This window comes from Medicago truncatula, chromosome 4 (genome assembly GCF_003473485.1).
Source record: "Medicago truncatula cultivar Jemalong A17 chromosome 4, MtrunA17r5.0-ANR, whole genome shotgun sequence".
Taxonomy (NCBI): domain Eukaryota; kingdom Viridiplantae; phylum Streptophyta; class Magnoliopsida; order Fabales; family Fabaceae; genus Medicago; species Medicago truncatula.
Genome location: NC_053045.1, coordinates 47,140,748 through 47,157,251, shown reverse-complemented (window position 1 = coordinate 47,157,251; position 16,504 = coordinate 47,140,748). Strand labels below are relative to the sequence as shown.

At 31.7% G+C, this 16,504-nt stretch overlaps 1 protein-coding gene and 1 long non-coding RNA gene across 5 annotated transcripts; one reads left to right on the top strand and one right to left on the bottom strand.

The window, feature by feature from the left end:
• Positions 1-83: 83 nt before the first annotated feature.
• LOC25493477 (kinesin-like protein KIN-4A) lies at positions 84-10,719 on the bottom strand. 3 transcript variants are annotated; one of them, XM_024781429.2, is made up of 26 exons: positions 10,147-10,719; positions 8,801-8,947; positions 8,549-8,714; positions 8,082-8,341; positions 7,483-7,670; positions 7,226-7,350; positions 6,943-6,979; positions 6,124-6,215; positions 5,894-6,001; positions 5,689-5,802; positions 5,412-5,505; positions 5,059-5,171; positions 4,591-4,686; positions 4,379-4,492; positions 4,152-4,268; positions 3,976-4,056; positions 3,506-3,577; positions 3,272-3,365; positions 3,159-3,190; positions 2,709-2,806; positions 2,526-2,621; positions 2,194-2,415; positions 1,672-1,834; positions 1,163-1,315; positions 782-1,081; positions 84-456 (listed from the first exon to the last, which is right to left on the bottom strand). In XM_024781429.2, the coding sequence occupies exons 1-25, from the start codon at positions 10,200-10,202 to the stop codon at positions 869-871; spliced, it is 3,051 nt and encodes a 1,016-aa protein (XP_024637197.1). In that variant the 5' UTR covers positions 10,203-10,719; the 3' UTR covers positions 84-456; positions 782-868. The 3 variants fall into 3 exon arrangements, with proteins under 3 accessions (XP_024637197.1, XP_013457437.1, XP_024637196.1); XM_013601983.3 differs by having other exon boundaries at positions 8,549-8,698; positions 10,147-10,718; XM_024781428.2 differs by having other exon boundaries at positions 2,709-2,785; positions 8,549-8,698; positions 10,147-10,717.
• A 442-nt stretch (positions 10,720-11,161) lies between these two features.
• On the top strand, positions 11,162-13,953 carry LOC112421212 (uncharacterized). Of its 2 annotated transcripts, none has more exons than XR_003011385.2 (2): positions 11,162-11,369; positions 13,567-13,953. It is a non-coding gene; the product is annotated as an uncharacterized lncRNA (long non-coding RNA). The 2 variants fall into 2 exon arrangements; XR_003011386.2 differs by having other exon boundaries at positions 13,554-13,953.
• Positions 13,954-16,504: the final 2,551 nt, after the last annotated feature.

Below are 16,504 nucleotides of genomic sequence, written 5' to 3'. Positions count from 1 at the left end.
CATGTTTTGAAACCACCAGCATGAGCATTTTTATTACTGTCTTCAAATATTTTGTTCAACCACTCAGCAGTTTCCAGTTTCAGTTAGGGGTGTCAATGTATATATATTCAACAGAAACACTGATTATGAAGACAATCAGATAATATCACAATACACAAGTTATTTTGGGAAATACTTCATCTGTACAACAGCAGTCTCAGTCTATGTCGATCACAATTTACAAAATTTGTTTAAAAGGAAAACTAACTAAACAATGAACAACTTCGTCGTATTCTAGTATATGCAAGAGTGCCGCATTTTCCCTTTTAACCTTCTAAAACCAATTCTTTCCTCTGATATTGTCAATGTCATCATACGCCTATTGTGTGTACAAGCTACCGAAAACCAAGACAACTTTCTTCAACTGCCAAAATTTCCCTGACAAATAACAGGAAACTCGTGCAATTTACATCATGCCTGCATGCAAACTACAAATCGTAAGAATAGTTTCATTATAAACGTACAGCCAGAGTTTCACTTGTGATTGGTTTATCGTTCTTTTGTATCTTTCAGATGAGAAACTTCAGAATATTTGGAATGATGAGAATTGTGCACATCACACATTATGAATCAGTTGGTTTATTCACATATATTCATGCAATTCTTTCTGTTGGGGTACTAAAATAATTATAAAACACATTTGTAGAGCTGAGATGTCTTAGATGTCAAAAACATTTATAAAAAGTTAGAAACTGTAAACTCAATACATAATAGGCATGACAAACAACACGGTAGAGATTACCTGTAATTACCCGAACTCTAGTAAGCCATGCTGAAAAAAAGTGGTCAACATTCAGAGATAGAAATGTCCTTTCATTTGAACTCGTTATCACATTACATTAATCAAAGCTTGTGCTCGAGGTCTTGATCGCATGATTGTTTCATCACTGTGTTTGATCAATTCTGAGAGTTTCCAGGGCTTTTGCCACTTCCATTTAAACTGTAGCAGCCATTGATGATGACTTCTCTTCCACCTCCAAAGTTTTCCGGCTTGTCCTATAGCTGCTAGTCTCTTCATTGACAAATCTCCAATGGGTACCATCTGAAAATAAAATCATTGCTACTTAATTGAAAAACAAAAAGATGAGTATCATCAGAGAAACAGAATGAAGCAAAAATATACCTTTCGTGCGTCATCTAGAAATGTAGATGACTCCCTGACTGACCCATTAACAACTCCAGGGGTGAATTTGAGTTGCTTTGGTGCAGGAAGTGACATTGGGGACAACGGACCACTCATTTCATCCGCAAGGTGTTTCAAGGACCGCGAGCTTTCCTGTAAGTTTCAATTAAAAATATGATGTTATATAAATGAATGGAAGATTAAGTTCAAAACACTATAACTAATTCATGTTAAGAATCTAAGTAATTTATGTACATGATTTGGGTGCAGTTAAGTTACAAGACAGTCATTTCTTCCTCTCCATTAGAAATTCATTATCCTACATACAACTTAATATCTTGTGTCAAAGTACTTTGCAAACACCACCTAGTGGGATAATGTTTTGGTCGTGGTGGTTGTTAAACTAGTTCAAATGATAATCAGTAGCTGACGAGCTGTGTAATGTAGGTGCTGAAACATTTTACTACACAAGCTTATGCCAATTGATGATAAAATGAGTAAAATCTTACCGATGCTGGTGTATTCAATGTGCTGGCAAAAGCTTGTTCCCCAATTTCTCTCTCTTTTACAAGTTCTTTCCTTTGTGCTTCACTTTGTTGTAGTAGTATAACAAACTCATTAAGTTGCTCTTTTAAGTCCTTCAGTTCCGTATTCTTTTCCCACAATTGGCACCTGTTAAAGATGATGCAGATTACCATTGCTTAGAATATGAAACAAAAAGCCTCTGGATTTCCCCCCTAAAAAATGTTACATTTAATGTAGCTAGCTAAAAGTGTCCAGGTAAAACATAAGAGATAATGCACGTTTGACAAAAGTAAATTATCTCAAAAGAAAGGTATCATCATATCAAATATAAACAGCATCCGACAAACTACTTAGATTTTCGCCAGATACTTACCAAATTGTTACTTTTTCATTTAATTACTTAGAAAAGTGCATATTTGTAAAATTACTACCTTGTATACTCTATAGTTAATTATATAAATAAAAACTAGAAAAACTTAATCAGATTCTTGGAAGGCAGGGAGCACCTTGCTTCTGCTGTAGCGTTGAACAAATACTGAAGCACGTTCTTTGCTTCTCCCATTGAGCGTAACTGATTCCAACGTCCACGGCTATTTAATGCACGTTCTCTTTCTTCTGCCTCAGTAAGTTGGGAAGTCATGGCTTTCAAAGCAGCTGAGGACATTAGTAGCATGTTCTCAATAGAAGCTATTCTCGCAACTTTTGCATCTGGTGACATGGATAACAGTCTAACAAATGGGAAACAAAATAAAAAATATATGTTAAGGAAATAATGTTTTACACCAAAACAGCAATAGAAAGACACCCTGGGTCTACAGATTCATGAAAGAAGTTCTACCTTGAATATCGGTTGTTTCCTGTGAGGATACTCTGCCTATCTGAAAATTGATCTGCTTGTTTCAGAAAAGCCAATTCTTCTTCCAGCGAAGCATGACTGAATATAATATTCAAATCATAAATGATAAAAAGAAAATATGTTTTTGGAATATGATTAATCCAAGAAAAAATTGTAATAACATACACTTGGTTTTGTTTATCAAATTCAGCACGAACTTCATGCACATGTACCATCACCTCCAGCTCCTGATCAAGCCACCTCTGGAGGGATTTTTCATTGATCTGGACATACAAGTTAGGTTAAATGGTTTTAGATGTATTTGAAATAGTAAATGAGAAAAGTCAGTTCGGAGGGTGTGATAAGAAGGTCTGAATCATCCTAGTTTTAATGAGTACGATAGGAAATTCAACATGGGTTTTCTACAATGCATATAAACTTCCCAGTCCGATTTAATATTACGTTGAAAGATTACCAAATTCTCAATAGATGCATAAGGATGGCATTGTTTCAATTAACGTTGGTTTAAAGGTAGCAACTGCACACATACCAAGCTAAATTGTTTTATTGAAACATATTTTGTTGTCTCTTATGTTGTCAAATTGCTTAACCTACAAGCTAAGTATAGGTCATTACCTGCCCAGGCTGTAGATGTCCATTTGAATAAGCTGAAACAGACAGATAATAGTTAGTAAACTCAAGTATTTAATAAAATGAAAACATTACCAAATACAAAATTCAAGTTCTACCGGAGTGGTCACGCGGAGAAGATTTGCGGGCTTCCAACAATTCTTTTAGCCTTTTAGTAGCCATTGTTGCTTCCTCTGTCTTTCTATGAAGAACCTGCAAATAAGGTTGAGTGACAGTGGCTGTTATAATTCCTGTTAATGTGAAAATGACAGGTAAAAGAGAACATTATAGGTAGATATATCTTCAAAACAAAATGAGCACAAAAAACAACAAACTTTAAATCTTTAACTTACCATTTTCTGGCGCTGGTTTAGAGCCTCGAGTTTATGTCTTTCATACTCATTCCTTCTTCCCTCTTTTTTCAACTGTTTTACATTATGGCCAACAAGATTAAATAACAGTTGTATCACACAAGCACACAAATAAAGCCAAGTTTCAAGCATAACCACAGCATTAATTTTTAGAGGACAACACAACTGTAGTTGCAAATCTACAAAATTTCTATAGTTCAATAGCCATACAAAAATGTTTTATAATAAAATAACAGATCCAACCATGTAGGAATCACAAAACTAAAAGAAAATAATTGATGCATAAAAAAATATAAAAATTCCAGAGCTTTGAAAGACAAAATGTAGACTTTGAAAGACAGAATCATCCATTCAAGATTGAAGGTACAATATGGAAAATTGCAATGCCTCTGACTTTTTAAACTAGAAAACACAATTATAATGAACATCTAAAAGAAAAACAACCAAACCACCTGGAGTAACTCCTTTTCACGGGAAGCTTTCCATTGTCGAAATTGTTCTGCCTCTTGCTTTATTTTATGCTGCAACTGAACCTGCAATGTATATGAGCACAAATTTCAGATATGTATATTAAAAGTAAAAAAATAAATAATAATAATAATAATAACAACAATATTAATTAGGACACCTTTTGAGCCTTGATATACTGTATCTCAGCTTGCAGTCTTTTGGCAGCTTCTTCACTCTTCTCCTTTTGCTTTAGTAGCTGCACTTGGTTTTCTTGTTTCTTCTTGAGGTCTAAAATCTGAGTTTCAGTATTTAACAAAATAAATATACAAATGAAGCAAAAATTATTTGTCAAAAATGATAACCATGGGAGTTGAGAGAATGACATCAATGTAATTCAAAGTTTACCTGTGCTTCCAATGCTTTCAATTTTTGGCCACGAACATCTTGCGTTTTATGTGCCAGACCATTTGAATTAACTGCAAGATTCTCTACTTCATGCAACAATCGGTCTCTTTCTTGCTGCCATTATTAGTCCAAAATCCGTCACTACACTAAAAATAGAGACCTTTTGCGGGACGCTTGACAGCTATTTAAAATCAAAATATGTTCAGTTATACCTGCACTTTTCTTTTCTCTTCCTCAAGTTCCATAATTTTTTTTCCAAAGTGCAGCCTGAGTGCTTCAGTATCAACTCCCACCAGCTTCATCTCAGTCTGGAAGGAAAAATGGGGATAAATTCAAATACACGGTAGACTAATGTTCACCAACACAGTTGACACCTTAAACACATCACTGTACTACACGCACATATATTCTCTCTGTGGCCTGGTGATCTTAATAAATGGATCAATCAAATAAACAACTAGCACACTTCCAATATCACTACTTTTTCATTTTACCCTTCCTTGATTATTTTCATCGGATAAAAAGATGCCACTAAGGTTGCTTCACAAGTACACATCTCTACCATCAAATTTGAAGTCTGTGGCATAAATGAGTTCTGAGATGTGCATATTAATTAGCTTCGAAGTTATTTTTCTTAGAAGACATTATATATGATGTTAAAACAAATCACAAAATGAAACCTCTTTCTGTTCCAATTGCTTATTTAACTCATGCATCTCTTTATCCATGGTATTTAGCAGTAGTGTATGCTCCAACTCTTTTTCTACTTCATCAGCTTCCCTTGAATCCTCACCTGAAAAAAGAAGGTAAAAGAGAGATGCCCTCGATGTTTAAGACTGAGCCATGCTTATGAGAGTTTCTCTCAGAAAACCCAGACCAACAGAATGGGAAACTTATTCAATGTCTCAAACACGTAATACAACAACCAAATATAAAAAAGGAAGCTCTTTGCTAGGTTTCAAAATTCAATATATCAAAATTCTAAAATTATAAAGTCGACTATGGCTCCAAAAACACAGCGACAAATGTGTACCTGAGATGCTTCCGGCTGTTAGATGGTCAGATAACTCTGAACTCCGAAACCGCCTCTCAAGCCCATCATTTTTCAAGAAATAAGTATGTCCATCCTGGAAAAAGAAAAAAAATGACAGTATAAAGTTTTTAAGGAAGCAGTAGAGACATATCCACAACCATATATAACAATAATGTGCTTTTGAATGAACCTAATTATGTCAATGGTTTTTTGCTTAAACAACAAGAATAAGAAAAAAAGACAGACAGACATTTGAAGACTTTTCCTATTCACATACTGTTTCGTCAATATCACATCTTTCTGCAAAAGAACATCTACTGCGATATTTATGAAGTTCTCGGCAGAGTTCCTCGTTAGTTTCCTCAAGCCAGGCAATCCTTTCCTTAAGAACCTATACGAGAAATGCATAATGCTATATATTAAATTCATTTCATCTCATGACAATCCAAAATGCAAATTTCAGTTAGGAACACGGTAAATACCTGCATTTCATCAACCGAACCTCCTCCTCGAGAACAGAGCTCAGACTGCAAGTACTTTAACTGTTGGCGCATTTGCTGCATCTCATTTGATATCAGATCTCGATTAGCCTGTAAAATTAATTAAAAATTAGATTGTAACATCTGGAATTTGACCAAGAGGAATTACCTCATCTTTCTATGGTAACGAATGGGACAAGAAATTTAAGTTACAAAGAATCATGGAAACTTACAACAGGCTTATTTTGAATGTTTCGTGCACGATTCGCATACTTAAGGGTATTAAGAGTTTCATCAGCATTAATGTCAGCAGGGCTAATGCAAGCTGAAAAAGATGAACCAGTATGTGATTGAAAAAAATGTAGAAATTTTAGTTCAAACTAAGGAAACAATATTGTAAATGTATCTATATCTGGTAATAATTAAATGCCTATTTCAGTTTTGATACACACAGTACAATACTGTAAATTTTAGTTTTGATACGTGCAGTACATTATTTAATTACTATGTCTACAAGAAGAAAAAAACTTATTTCATCAGAGAGTCCAAATCCAGCAAATGTTTTGACATGCATGAAGGATATTCAGTCCAATTTCATCTTGTTTTTAATGGACTTACCTGCTGTTTTGTCAAACTGTTCCTTAACCAACATGTATGTAAAAAAATAAAAAGTTCTCCTAGCCTCCCACAGTGTATTTTTTCAGATGAACAATTTAACCTTTTCTTTACTGTGCTCTTATTATGTCCAAAAACAGTATACAGAATGTCAAGGAAACTATTAGGTTTTCTGCAAATATAGGAAGAAAGATGAAAAGACTGATTTAATTTGGGGAAACATTATGAAGAAACCCTACAAAATTAGTTAACAACTGGCTCATACATTAATAGAAAGAAAAAAAACTTTTCGATCGAATAGGCTGGCTTCAATTGAAAGGAAATGAACTGAAGAACAGAAACACTTCATATTTTCAGTGTATTCAACTCAAGGGGAAACATGAAAACGCTTAAACATTTGTACCAATGAATCAACTTTAGGTAGTAGTAGTAGTTACCTATCATGACTGTTCTGCTGTTTCCACCAAGTGAATCCTGCAAACAATGATGAGTAATACTGGATCAGAAGATTCTTGCAGACTGACATCAAGAAACTAAGAAAGAAATTTTTAGTTCCTAATCTATACGTAAGATCCATTACCGCCTTGTCAGAGTATCAAAACTTGATTCTTATATATAGAGGTTCACGATTAGTAAGTAAATTAAAGATCACACGAATTTTAATAAGAGAATAAGATATTGTGCTTTGTTGATGACATCTAGCCAAAATGTTACTCTAACCTGTAACAGTCGAGTGAGTTTGCTATCTCGATAAGGGACATGAACACCCTCCTTTCGCTTTTTCTCATCTCCCAGTGCACTTATGACATTACCAAGTGCAAGAAGACCTCTATTAATGTGTATACCTTTTGACAAGAAAAAAAGATAATGTCACTAAAATCATTGGTGTTGTCATTATTAATAACCGAAGCACTGAAGCTGAAAATTATTTTGAAACAAATGTATACTATGTATTCGGGTTAATCAGTATTGACAACCTTCTTTTAAACGAACACCATCAGAACCAGTTCTTTTAGCTCGCTCAGATCCAGCTAGATCTACCAAATGGAGCTTTGCTGAAAGATATTCTTCACCCATATCCTCATCCGAAGTGTCATTGCTAGGAGAAGATGAATGAAGTTTGCGCATCTGTTCTAATGTAATTGTGAAGATAGCGTGTGACCGACTGATACAGGCAAAAGGATAACCACAAATTATTGGATTGTAAATTTCAATTCTTGCAAAAACCATAAAAATAAGACTTCTCCATCACTCAAATTTGTTGCGTGAGTCTAGAATCTAATGGAAATTACAGTAAGAAGCTAAAATTGCCCCTATCAAGGATAGCAAGAAGAAATAGTACAAAAAATATCTTCAAGAAAAATCAGTATATAGAAAGAACTCCGGCCAAATTATTGATTATCAATAAAGACAAAAGGAAAGAAAATGCTACACTCTTTAATGAGGTTGGCCCAAGTTATTTTTCCCTCCAATCGAAGTACTTTCATTTAGAAAACATCAACTAATTTTCCAATATGAAGGATGATTTTTCATTCAATGGTTATATATCTGGTAAGTTTAAGAGCTCATTATTTACCTGGATTGGTTGTTCATATTTGTACTTCCTGTCGCCCTATTTAGAGAACCCTGTTCCAAGTAAGAAGCCATCTCCTGTAATGTACTTACAGAAACTTCAGTTGACCCTGCCAGTGTTATAACTCCACTCGACGATTCACGAATTTGTATCGGTGGCTTCCCAGGAATATTTAATTTTCCAGAATGGCCATTAGAGCTAGAGTTATCTGATTTGCCCATAGACACCATATCCAACAAGTCCCTTACCTCTTCCTTCAAAATCTTCATAAACAAATGCACAATTAAGTCCTTGAAAAGAGTTATATTTGTGACAAATTTTCTTTTTTTATATGAAAAGCAATGTAACTATCATAGCTAACCAATTGTTACATAGTTTCAAAATAAAATTCATTTCACATGGAACATCCTAGGATCCGAAATTTTGAAACAAAAACATATTTACATGTTGGAAAGAAGTGTGCAATATACCTCAATGAAGGAAACATGCAACTGAAATTCTGTTTGATGCTTTAGAGTTTCAATCTTGTTGAACAAGGCATTCATAACCTGAGGAATCAACCCAATCCCACTATTGTCATTATAGGCAGTTCCCATCGTATATGTTTTCCCGGATCCTGTCTGCAGCAAATATGTGCTTCAAATAAAAACCATGAATCGAATTGCAAGTATGTGCTTCGAATAAAAAATATGAATTGAATTATCGTTTTCAACTTTGAGTACCTGACCATAAGCAAGTACAGTAGCATTAAACCCTTGGAATAAACCATCAACCAATGGAGCAACGCATTCCTCAAACATTTCAGATGAAGGAGATCCACCATTTCCATAAACATGATCAAAAGTAAAGGAATGAGACCCAATTTGAACCTGATCATTGAAATGCTGTAATCAGATTCTCAAGATATGCAGATTATCAAGGTAATTCTTACCTTTTCAAATATATCATTGAAATATTATAAGAAAATATAAAAGTCCATATTTACATTTCTCAAAATAGGTGAATTCTATTTGAACTTTCACCATGGAATGCATGTAATGTGATAATCACTTTAAGACAGTATATGATCTATGGCAATAATCATTTTATCTTAGTATTGTAACATCGAGGATTTTGATCCAAGATATTACTTAAATATAAGAGTCGATTATTTCATAGCGGAAGAAAAATCCATCTCTACATTTCTAACATGTTAAAGAGAATGTTGCACTTTGTAAGAAATTCATGAAAGTGTTACAAGTATCAGTTTAGTTGAATATGAATAATGTCAAAATGCAATTAGTTTGACGGGAATTCTTGGTCTCAAATTTCCAAAAACATTATGATATGTATAAATTTAAATTCCTAGAACTAAATTATTATGCAGTTGAGAGTAAAATAACAAAAATACAAAAACAACAAAACAGGAAGAAAGTATGTGAAAGGAACGTTGATACAGCATGAAAGAGGAAAATGTGTCACTAACACTGACACACTGACACGAGTCATATGAGTCATGACTCATGACAACGAACATATTCAAAAAATAAGTCATAAATCATTTTTTCCTTAAAAAAAAAAGTCATAAATAATTTTTAATAAACCCGGTCATTATGATATTACTTTCCACCAACAATTGTATTAAACAAATTTTAAAAAAAAAAAAAAACTAAATTTGTAAGACTTTGTTGAACAAGAAAATTTCCAAACATGGAAATTTAACTAATACTACTAGTTTTCTTTAGCAGTGCAAGTGCACGACCTATGAAATTGAATTATGATTATTATCTTTTTTAAAAAGAAATTCATGATTATTAACAGTGCAAATGAGTAATTTAAATAAATTAACATTGTAATAAGGAATCAACCAGAAATAAACATTATGGTAAACGACAATTAATTAATGATAATTAATTAACCCCCACACCTAAAAAACACACTGAACACTCAATTCATTAATGAAGTCATAGCTAAACGACAAACATAATAATAACAACAACATATTAGTAATAATTAATTAAAAATTACTGTAATTAGAAATAAATAAACTAAAGAAAAGGATGAAGAAGAAGAAGAAGAGATTAGTTACCTGAGGTTTAGAAGGGTTAACAGAAACACATTGAGTGCAACCTTGTTGTTTTTCATCAGAAATGAGTGGACGAATGTGAAGAGCAACTTTCACCGAACAATTCTCCGATGATGATGATGATGTTTCCATCGGTTGTTAGAGAGAGGAAGAAGAAGAAGAAGAAGAAGAAAGTTGTTAAGAAACAGAAACAGTGTGAGAATGTTTGTTTGTGTTGTTGATATTGAACAGTTAGAATTAGAATGTAAGAAAGAAAACGATGTAGCAGCAAGAGAGAGAGATTTAACAGCAAGAGAGAGAGTGTGGAGGTTGTTGAGAGAAAATGAAGAAGAAAGATAGAAACAAAAAAAAAAAAAAGTGTGGTTTAAAGGAAGAGTAGCGGAACAGAAAACACTAAGCAACAAACAAGAAGATAGAAAAATAACTAACAACAAACAAAAAAACTATATATTCATTTATCTAAATCACTTTTCTTTTCTTCTCCTTCACTACTTGTATTCTATTGAATCACGCTATCTCTCTCTCTCTCTTTGTGTATATATTGGCTCTGTTTTTTGTTTTTTCATACATACATACCACAACCATACAGATAGCTAGCTCCATAAGAATTTGTATTTTTTTTATTTTCATTATTTATGGCTCTTGTTTTTATTAATTGGGTACTTCTTTTTCTACTCCTCGTGCGTGGCAAGTCCCAATGTACAACTGTCTTACCTTCCTTCTCTGTCAATCTCTTTTCCCTCCATTTATTATTTTACTCATTTATTTAAGATAAAAATAAAAAATCACCACCTCGAAATGCAAAGGGACATTCTATTATATTTTGTTTTATTCGTTAGTATTACATTAAACAAATGAGAAATATGCTAAGAACGCTCTTTCCTTAGTATATTTTAACATTTATTCTTTTATTTGATTAAATTTATATAAGTCTTACGACTTTATGTACAGTATAATTTATTTTTAAAATATGAAACTCAATGAGTTGTATTAATAAAAAAGTGAGTATTGAAAAGAATCTTAAAAAAAAAATGTTCATAACACTCTTCTAAATAAAAAAGAAAAATATGTGATGTATCATTTTTACTTCATCATGTATAATAAATGATTCTATCATACTAGAAAAAACTTTTATAGTTGATTGAAATCTTTTTTTTTTTTGTTGTAACTTTTTCTTATATCGAGAACTAAAGGGAGCACTAACTTTTACTCATCCGTCCATCTATGTAAGTCCTTTTTCCCTTTTTACATTTCTTAAGAAAAATTGTCACTATGATTAATGTGTCTTGTTTTGTGTGTTAATATTATCAAATTGTCTTTTGTTTGTATGTGTATTAAATTTGACTTTTCAAATTTTAAAACAAGTTAGTATTATTAATTAGGTGTATATTTAGAAAAAAAAATAATAAATGCATCTAGTAATTTGAAAAATAATTTACATTTAGGGACAAAAATAAAGTCAAATGGGTGCTTAGATATCAAGTTACTTCTCTATTTTACTACATGTCATTTTGTGATTGGAATTTTAACTTCAAAATTAATTTTATTTTATAAAGAAAATTTCTGTAATGTTCGTCAACATAGACAATAAATTTCTTTTCACAAAAAAAACTAGACAATAAATTTGTCAAGTTCTTTCAAAAAAAAATAAAAATTGTCAACTATGCTAGAAAGAATTGTCACCATATTGATCGATCTATGACCTTGGTCCGCGACAGCTCTTCTCTACCTGCAGTTATTGGGGGACAGTCCTTCACATCTCTTCCTTTAACTCCATTTTTAAGTAGATCCCGTTTCAGCTTTTGATTTTCTCAATAGATCTTCTTATTTTTTTAGTTTTTCTATTGTTGGAGAGTTTATCAAAAAAAATTGGTAGATCTAACTCATTATACAGTACAAAATTAGTTTTCGGATGAAAAATAAAAGTTCTTCCATTGTTAGCTAACATATGTTGGTCAAGTTGATAAAGAATCAACTCAAATTTTATAAGAATTTTTTTTTTAGGAATTATTCTTTTAGGACTCAACTAAAGTTGGTAATTTTTTCTTTTCACATATTCTTTTAGGAAAAAATTCCCCACGTATAAACACTTTAAAAATGGTATATTACTTTCTCAAAATAATAATAATGTCTATTGATATTAATATAATACGAGCATTCATAATGGTGAGTGTTTCATCTATTTAACACTAAATTAAATAGACACCCTTATCATGGAATAAAAATTTGAGGGGTCTTCAAAGTATCGTGATAGTAGAAATCATATCTCTCTTGACTTCTTGTGAGCCTCATTCATAAAATCATAATGAAATAAATAATTTTTGCTCAATTTTAACGATATAATATAATGAGCGGGACTTATTTAATACTCCCTCTGGTCACAAATATAAGAAAAGATTATTTTTTAGGTCCATTGAGTAGTTAATGTATCTGATCTACATTGTAAAGCAGATACATTAACTATTTAATTAACCTAAAAAGAGAATCTTTTCTTATATTTAAGATCGGAGGGAGTAAAAAAATGTCTTGTTAACGAGTGCCCTCAAGGCACTCTTTAAGGATCTTAAATTTAGTATTTTTTTTTAAAAAGGTCAACTATTACAATTTTCAATGCATTGAATACACAACTTTTCATATAAAACTTACTCCCTTCGTCCCTTATTAGATGACCTAGTTGACTCTGACACACATATCAATGCATATTTTTTATCTTTAATTATCTATTTAAAAAAATTATGAAAATTTAATATTTTGAAAATATTCATCGAGACGAATCCAACAACATCTTATATGATATTATTTATCTTTGTATATTAGTATAAAAATATGGTCAAAGTATGTCAGGTCAAAACTGTAAATTGTCAAATAGATCGTTTAATAAGGGGCCGAGAAAATACCATTTAAAGTGCGTAAAGAATGTCATAGGCTCTCGTTAACATTTCAAAAAAAAAAAAAACTGAAATGTGGGGTTGAAGAGAGAGTATCCAGACTGTGGATGCTCTAAGTGCTTGTTTAGATTCATTGTGAATTAGACAAAGAGAAATGATATATTTATCGGGAAAAATCAATCGGTAAAATTACAAACAATATTTGCAAAACTTTGGTGATAGTCATGTTCGCTACAAATGGGAGTGCTCTTTGACAAGAGTTGTGTTATTTGAACATCTATTTATATGACAACATTTGTGATAATCAAAGTTTTACAAAGAAAATGAGAGATTGGCACACAAACCAAAGCAATATAGAGAGAAAGTAACAACATAATGTGAGTATGTAAAAGAAAGTTGTCACAAAAACAATAAAAAAAATAGTTGTTCAAATATCATTTCTCTTTGACAAATTACGGTGACATGTAATTCTATTGGGTAATATTTGCACAAAATGCTACAACACTTAATCTAACCATGCAGTAAATGAGAGCAGTATGTGGAAGAAAAGATGCCAATGAAATGGAAAGTGGTATCTTTGCTTTCTGAGCGAGGACCAGCTGTGGAGTCCCATGAAGCAGAGTCAAGATGCAGCTTTGTACAGAAATTAAGATAGATGACCCTAAAAAGTTAAGGCATGAAAGTTGAAAGAGATAGCAACCACAAACAAACGTAGTATAAAGGCAAGAACCAGCTTTTGGGCCCTCACTCACATGTTCGTTAAAATACATACAGACTTTCCAAAGTTTATATATGTAACCCTCTTGCCTATGGTCCCCTTCTTAATTTCAAGATGCTAGTATAGTTTATAAATACTTGACCAAAAAGAAACCGATATAGATGTACTCCTATAATCTAATTTAATTCATTTCATAATCATGAATATAATTGCAACGAAATGTCCTTTCTTCTAAAACAAAATGTTCTTTATAGAAACATGATTAATAAAAATAAAATATGTTGCTTGACCAAAATATATATATATATATGTTGATGAAAAATAATGTCTAAGTTGGTATACCACAAAGAAAGTCATTTTAAGCGAAAAAAATGTTAAGCTTTGTTCTAGACCGATTAGAAGGTCAATTTCATAGCGACACGTGAACTAAATGTCTACCACACTAAGGCAGAACACTTGGAAGAACACGTCAATAACAATGCACCGCATCACATTTGAGTACACTTTTGTGCAACGATCACCATACCCGTGTCCTCTAACCGCTCCCTAATCACACGCCACATATTTCGGAGACGGTTATTCTCACGTGCACCTATATAAGGGTGACTTAGTTTCACCCTAATGTAAGATGACCTATTTGACAATATACAATATTGACTTAACATACTTTGACTGTATTTTTCTACTAATACACAAAGATAAACATTATAATGTAAGATGTTGTTGGATTCGTCTCGATGAGTATTTTTAAAATATTAAATTTTCATAATTGTTTTTAATAGAGAATGAAAGATATTAAAGATAAAAGATATGCATTGATATATGTGTCAGAGTCAACTGTATCAAGTAATATGAGACGGAGGAGTGTTAAACTTTTCGAAAGTTGGAATATTTATTGGCTAGCCTTTTTTTATTCTTTTTTGGGACTTGTACTTGCAGTTGGATGTTTACCACTTATTTTTCTATTTGTTCATGATGAAGATTTAACTTTTGTACGCGAGAGGGATCCTAAGTTAGGAAGAAAATTAGGTGACCTCCAAAAAAATAGTTGTTATGTACCTCTAATTTCTGATACAAACAAACCTCCAAATATAAGTAAATGATAAAACGAGTTTTTTTTTTATAAAATTAGTTTTGTTTACCAAATTAAGAATAAAATGAGTAATAAATTATGCATTGAAATTAGTTTTGTTGAGATTTAAATGTGACTCAATAATTTATATGTTTTTTTTTGTGAATCAGATATCTCTGCGTGCAACTGTAGTTACTAATCTTTTGATTCTGATAAACTCATAATGGATGACAAAACTCTTTCTCAAAAAATTTAATATTTTTGTATTAGAGCATCCACAATGGGAGACTCTCATTTTTTAGGTCATAAATGAGTCTCATATTGACACATCACTTTTTAATAATTTTTTAACAATGGTACCTAATAGTTACTCAACCACTCCAATGGAGACCCTCTAACAAAAGATCTAATTGGATCTCACCAATATTATTTATTTAATACACTATATTTTAATACACTTTTTAATTATTATTTTAATAAAAAGGTGATGTGGTCCTATTTAAGAATGAGGTCTTAATTTAGACTTAAATCTTTTAAGACCCTCAATTTTTTTTCCACAATGAAGGTACGTATTAAATATCGGGTCTTAAATGTTTAAGACTCTCCCATTATGGATGCTAGTTGAATTCAAACACACTACCCCTCATTAATTATGCAGAAATTTAACAAAATGTGTATATGAATTTTAATCAATGAAAGGAGTGTTTTAAAAAATATAAATCGTTGCTATCAATTTTCATTTTAAGTATTGCTTGGATTTCAATCTTGTAAAATATAAGTCAAGCAAAGCAATCAGCTTCCTTGGTCAACAAGAGTCGGTGAAAATAGTTTGAAAGAGCCGATAATATACTATTAAACAAATAGTTTAGGTGAACCACAGTATAACATGCAAACATTTTTTTGAGGGGATATGACATGCAAACTTAAAAGTGAATCTATTAAAAAAAAGTGAAACGTCATAGTTTATTTCGTAAAAAAAAGGTAGAATTTATTTAGTATGTAATAACAGTGTAAAATTATTTTACACATGCATTTAATGGTTGAAAAGATATGACTTGTGCTCGCCAACAAAATAATAACATATGAATAATTATATTTATCAATTAACGTGATAAGATATCATTAAATATATCTATAAAATAATTTTACAATGTCAGTGTGTTGAAATTCATCTAAAAATATGTATTATAATTAAAAATTATTAAAATTAGAGATTAAATGGTTTTGGGAAAATTACATTCATCTCCTTTGGGTTTCTTTAAGGCTCTGTTGGGGGGGTTTGGAGGGAAGGAGAGAGGAGGATTTGGAAAATAAAGGAATAAAGAAGTGGCAAGAATGTAGGGTTTTGGGAGGGAAGAGTTTTGAGGGGCTTAATTTTTTTCATAATACAATGTCTTTATAATTTGGGATAACTAAAATATTATATTGGAAGAGAGTTTTGGAGAGCTTTAGAGGGTTTGAGTAAATTTTCCAAATCCAATATATATTGTTATAATACTCACAGAAGTAAAAGTATATTAATTATAATTATTTTTTATCATTCACTAAAAAAATATTTTTTCAAAAAAGTTGAATTTTTATTTTATTTTATTTTATCTAATCTCATCCCTCCAAAGTCTTTTCCAAACTAAATGACACACACCCTTTCTAGTTTTTTAATATACAGTGGTTAACTGGCTTGTT

Coding starts and splice junctions, on each gene's coding strand:
- LOC25493477 (XM_013601983.3), bottom strand. CDS start 10,275: ATGGAAACATCATCATCATCATCGGAGAATTGTTCGGTGAAAGTTGCT. Junction 8,948..10,146: donor TTAACCCTTCTAAACCTCAG/GTAACTAATCTC, acceptor TTCAATGATCAG/GTTCAAATTGGGTCTCATTC. Junction 2,416..2,525: donor GGAAACAACCGATATTCAAG/GTAGAACTTCTT, acceptor CCCATTTGTTAG/ACTGTTATCCATGTCACCAG.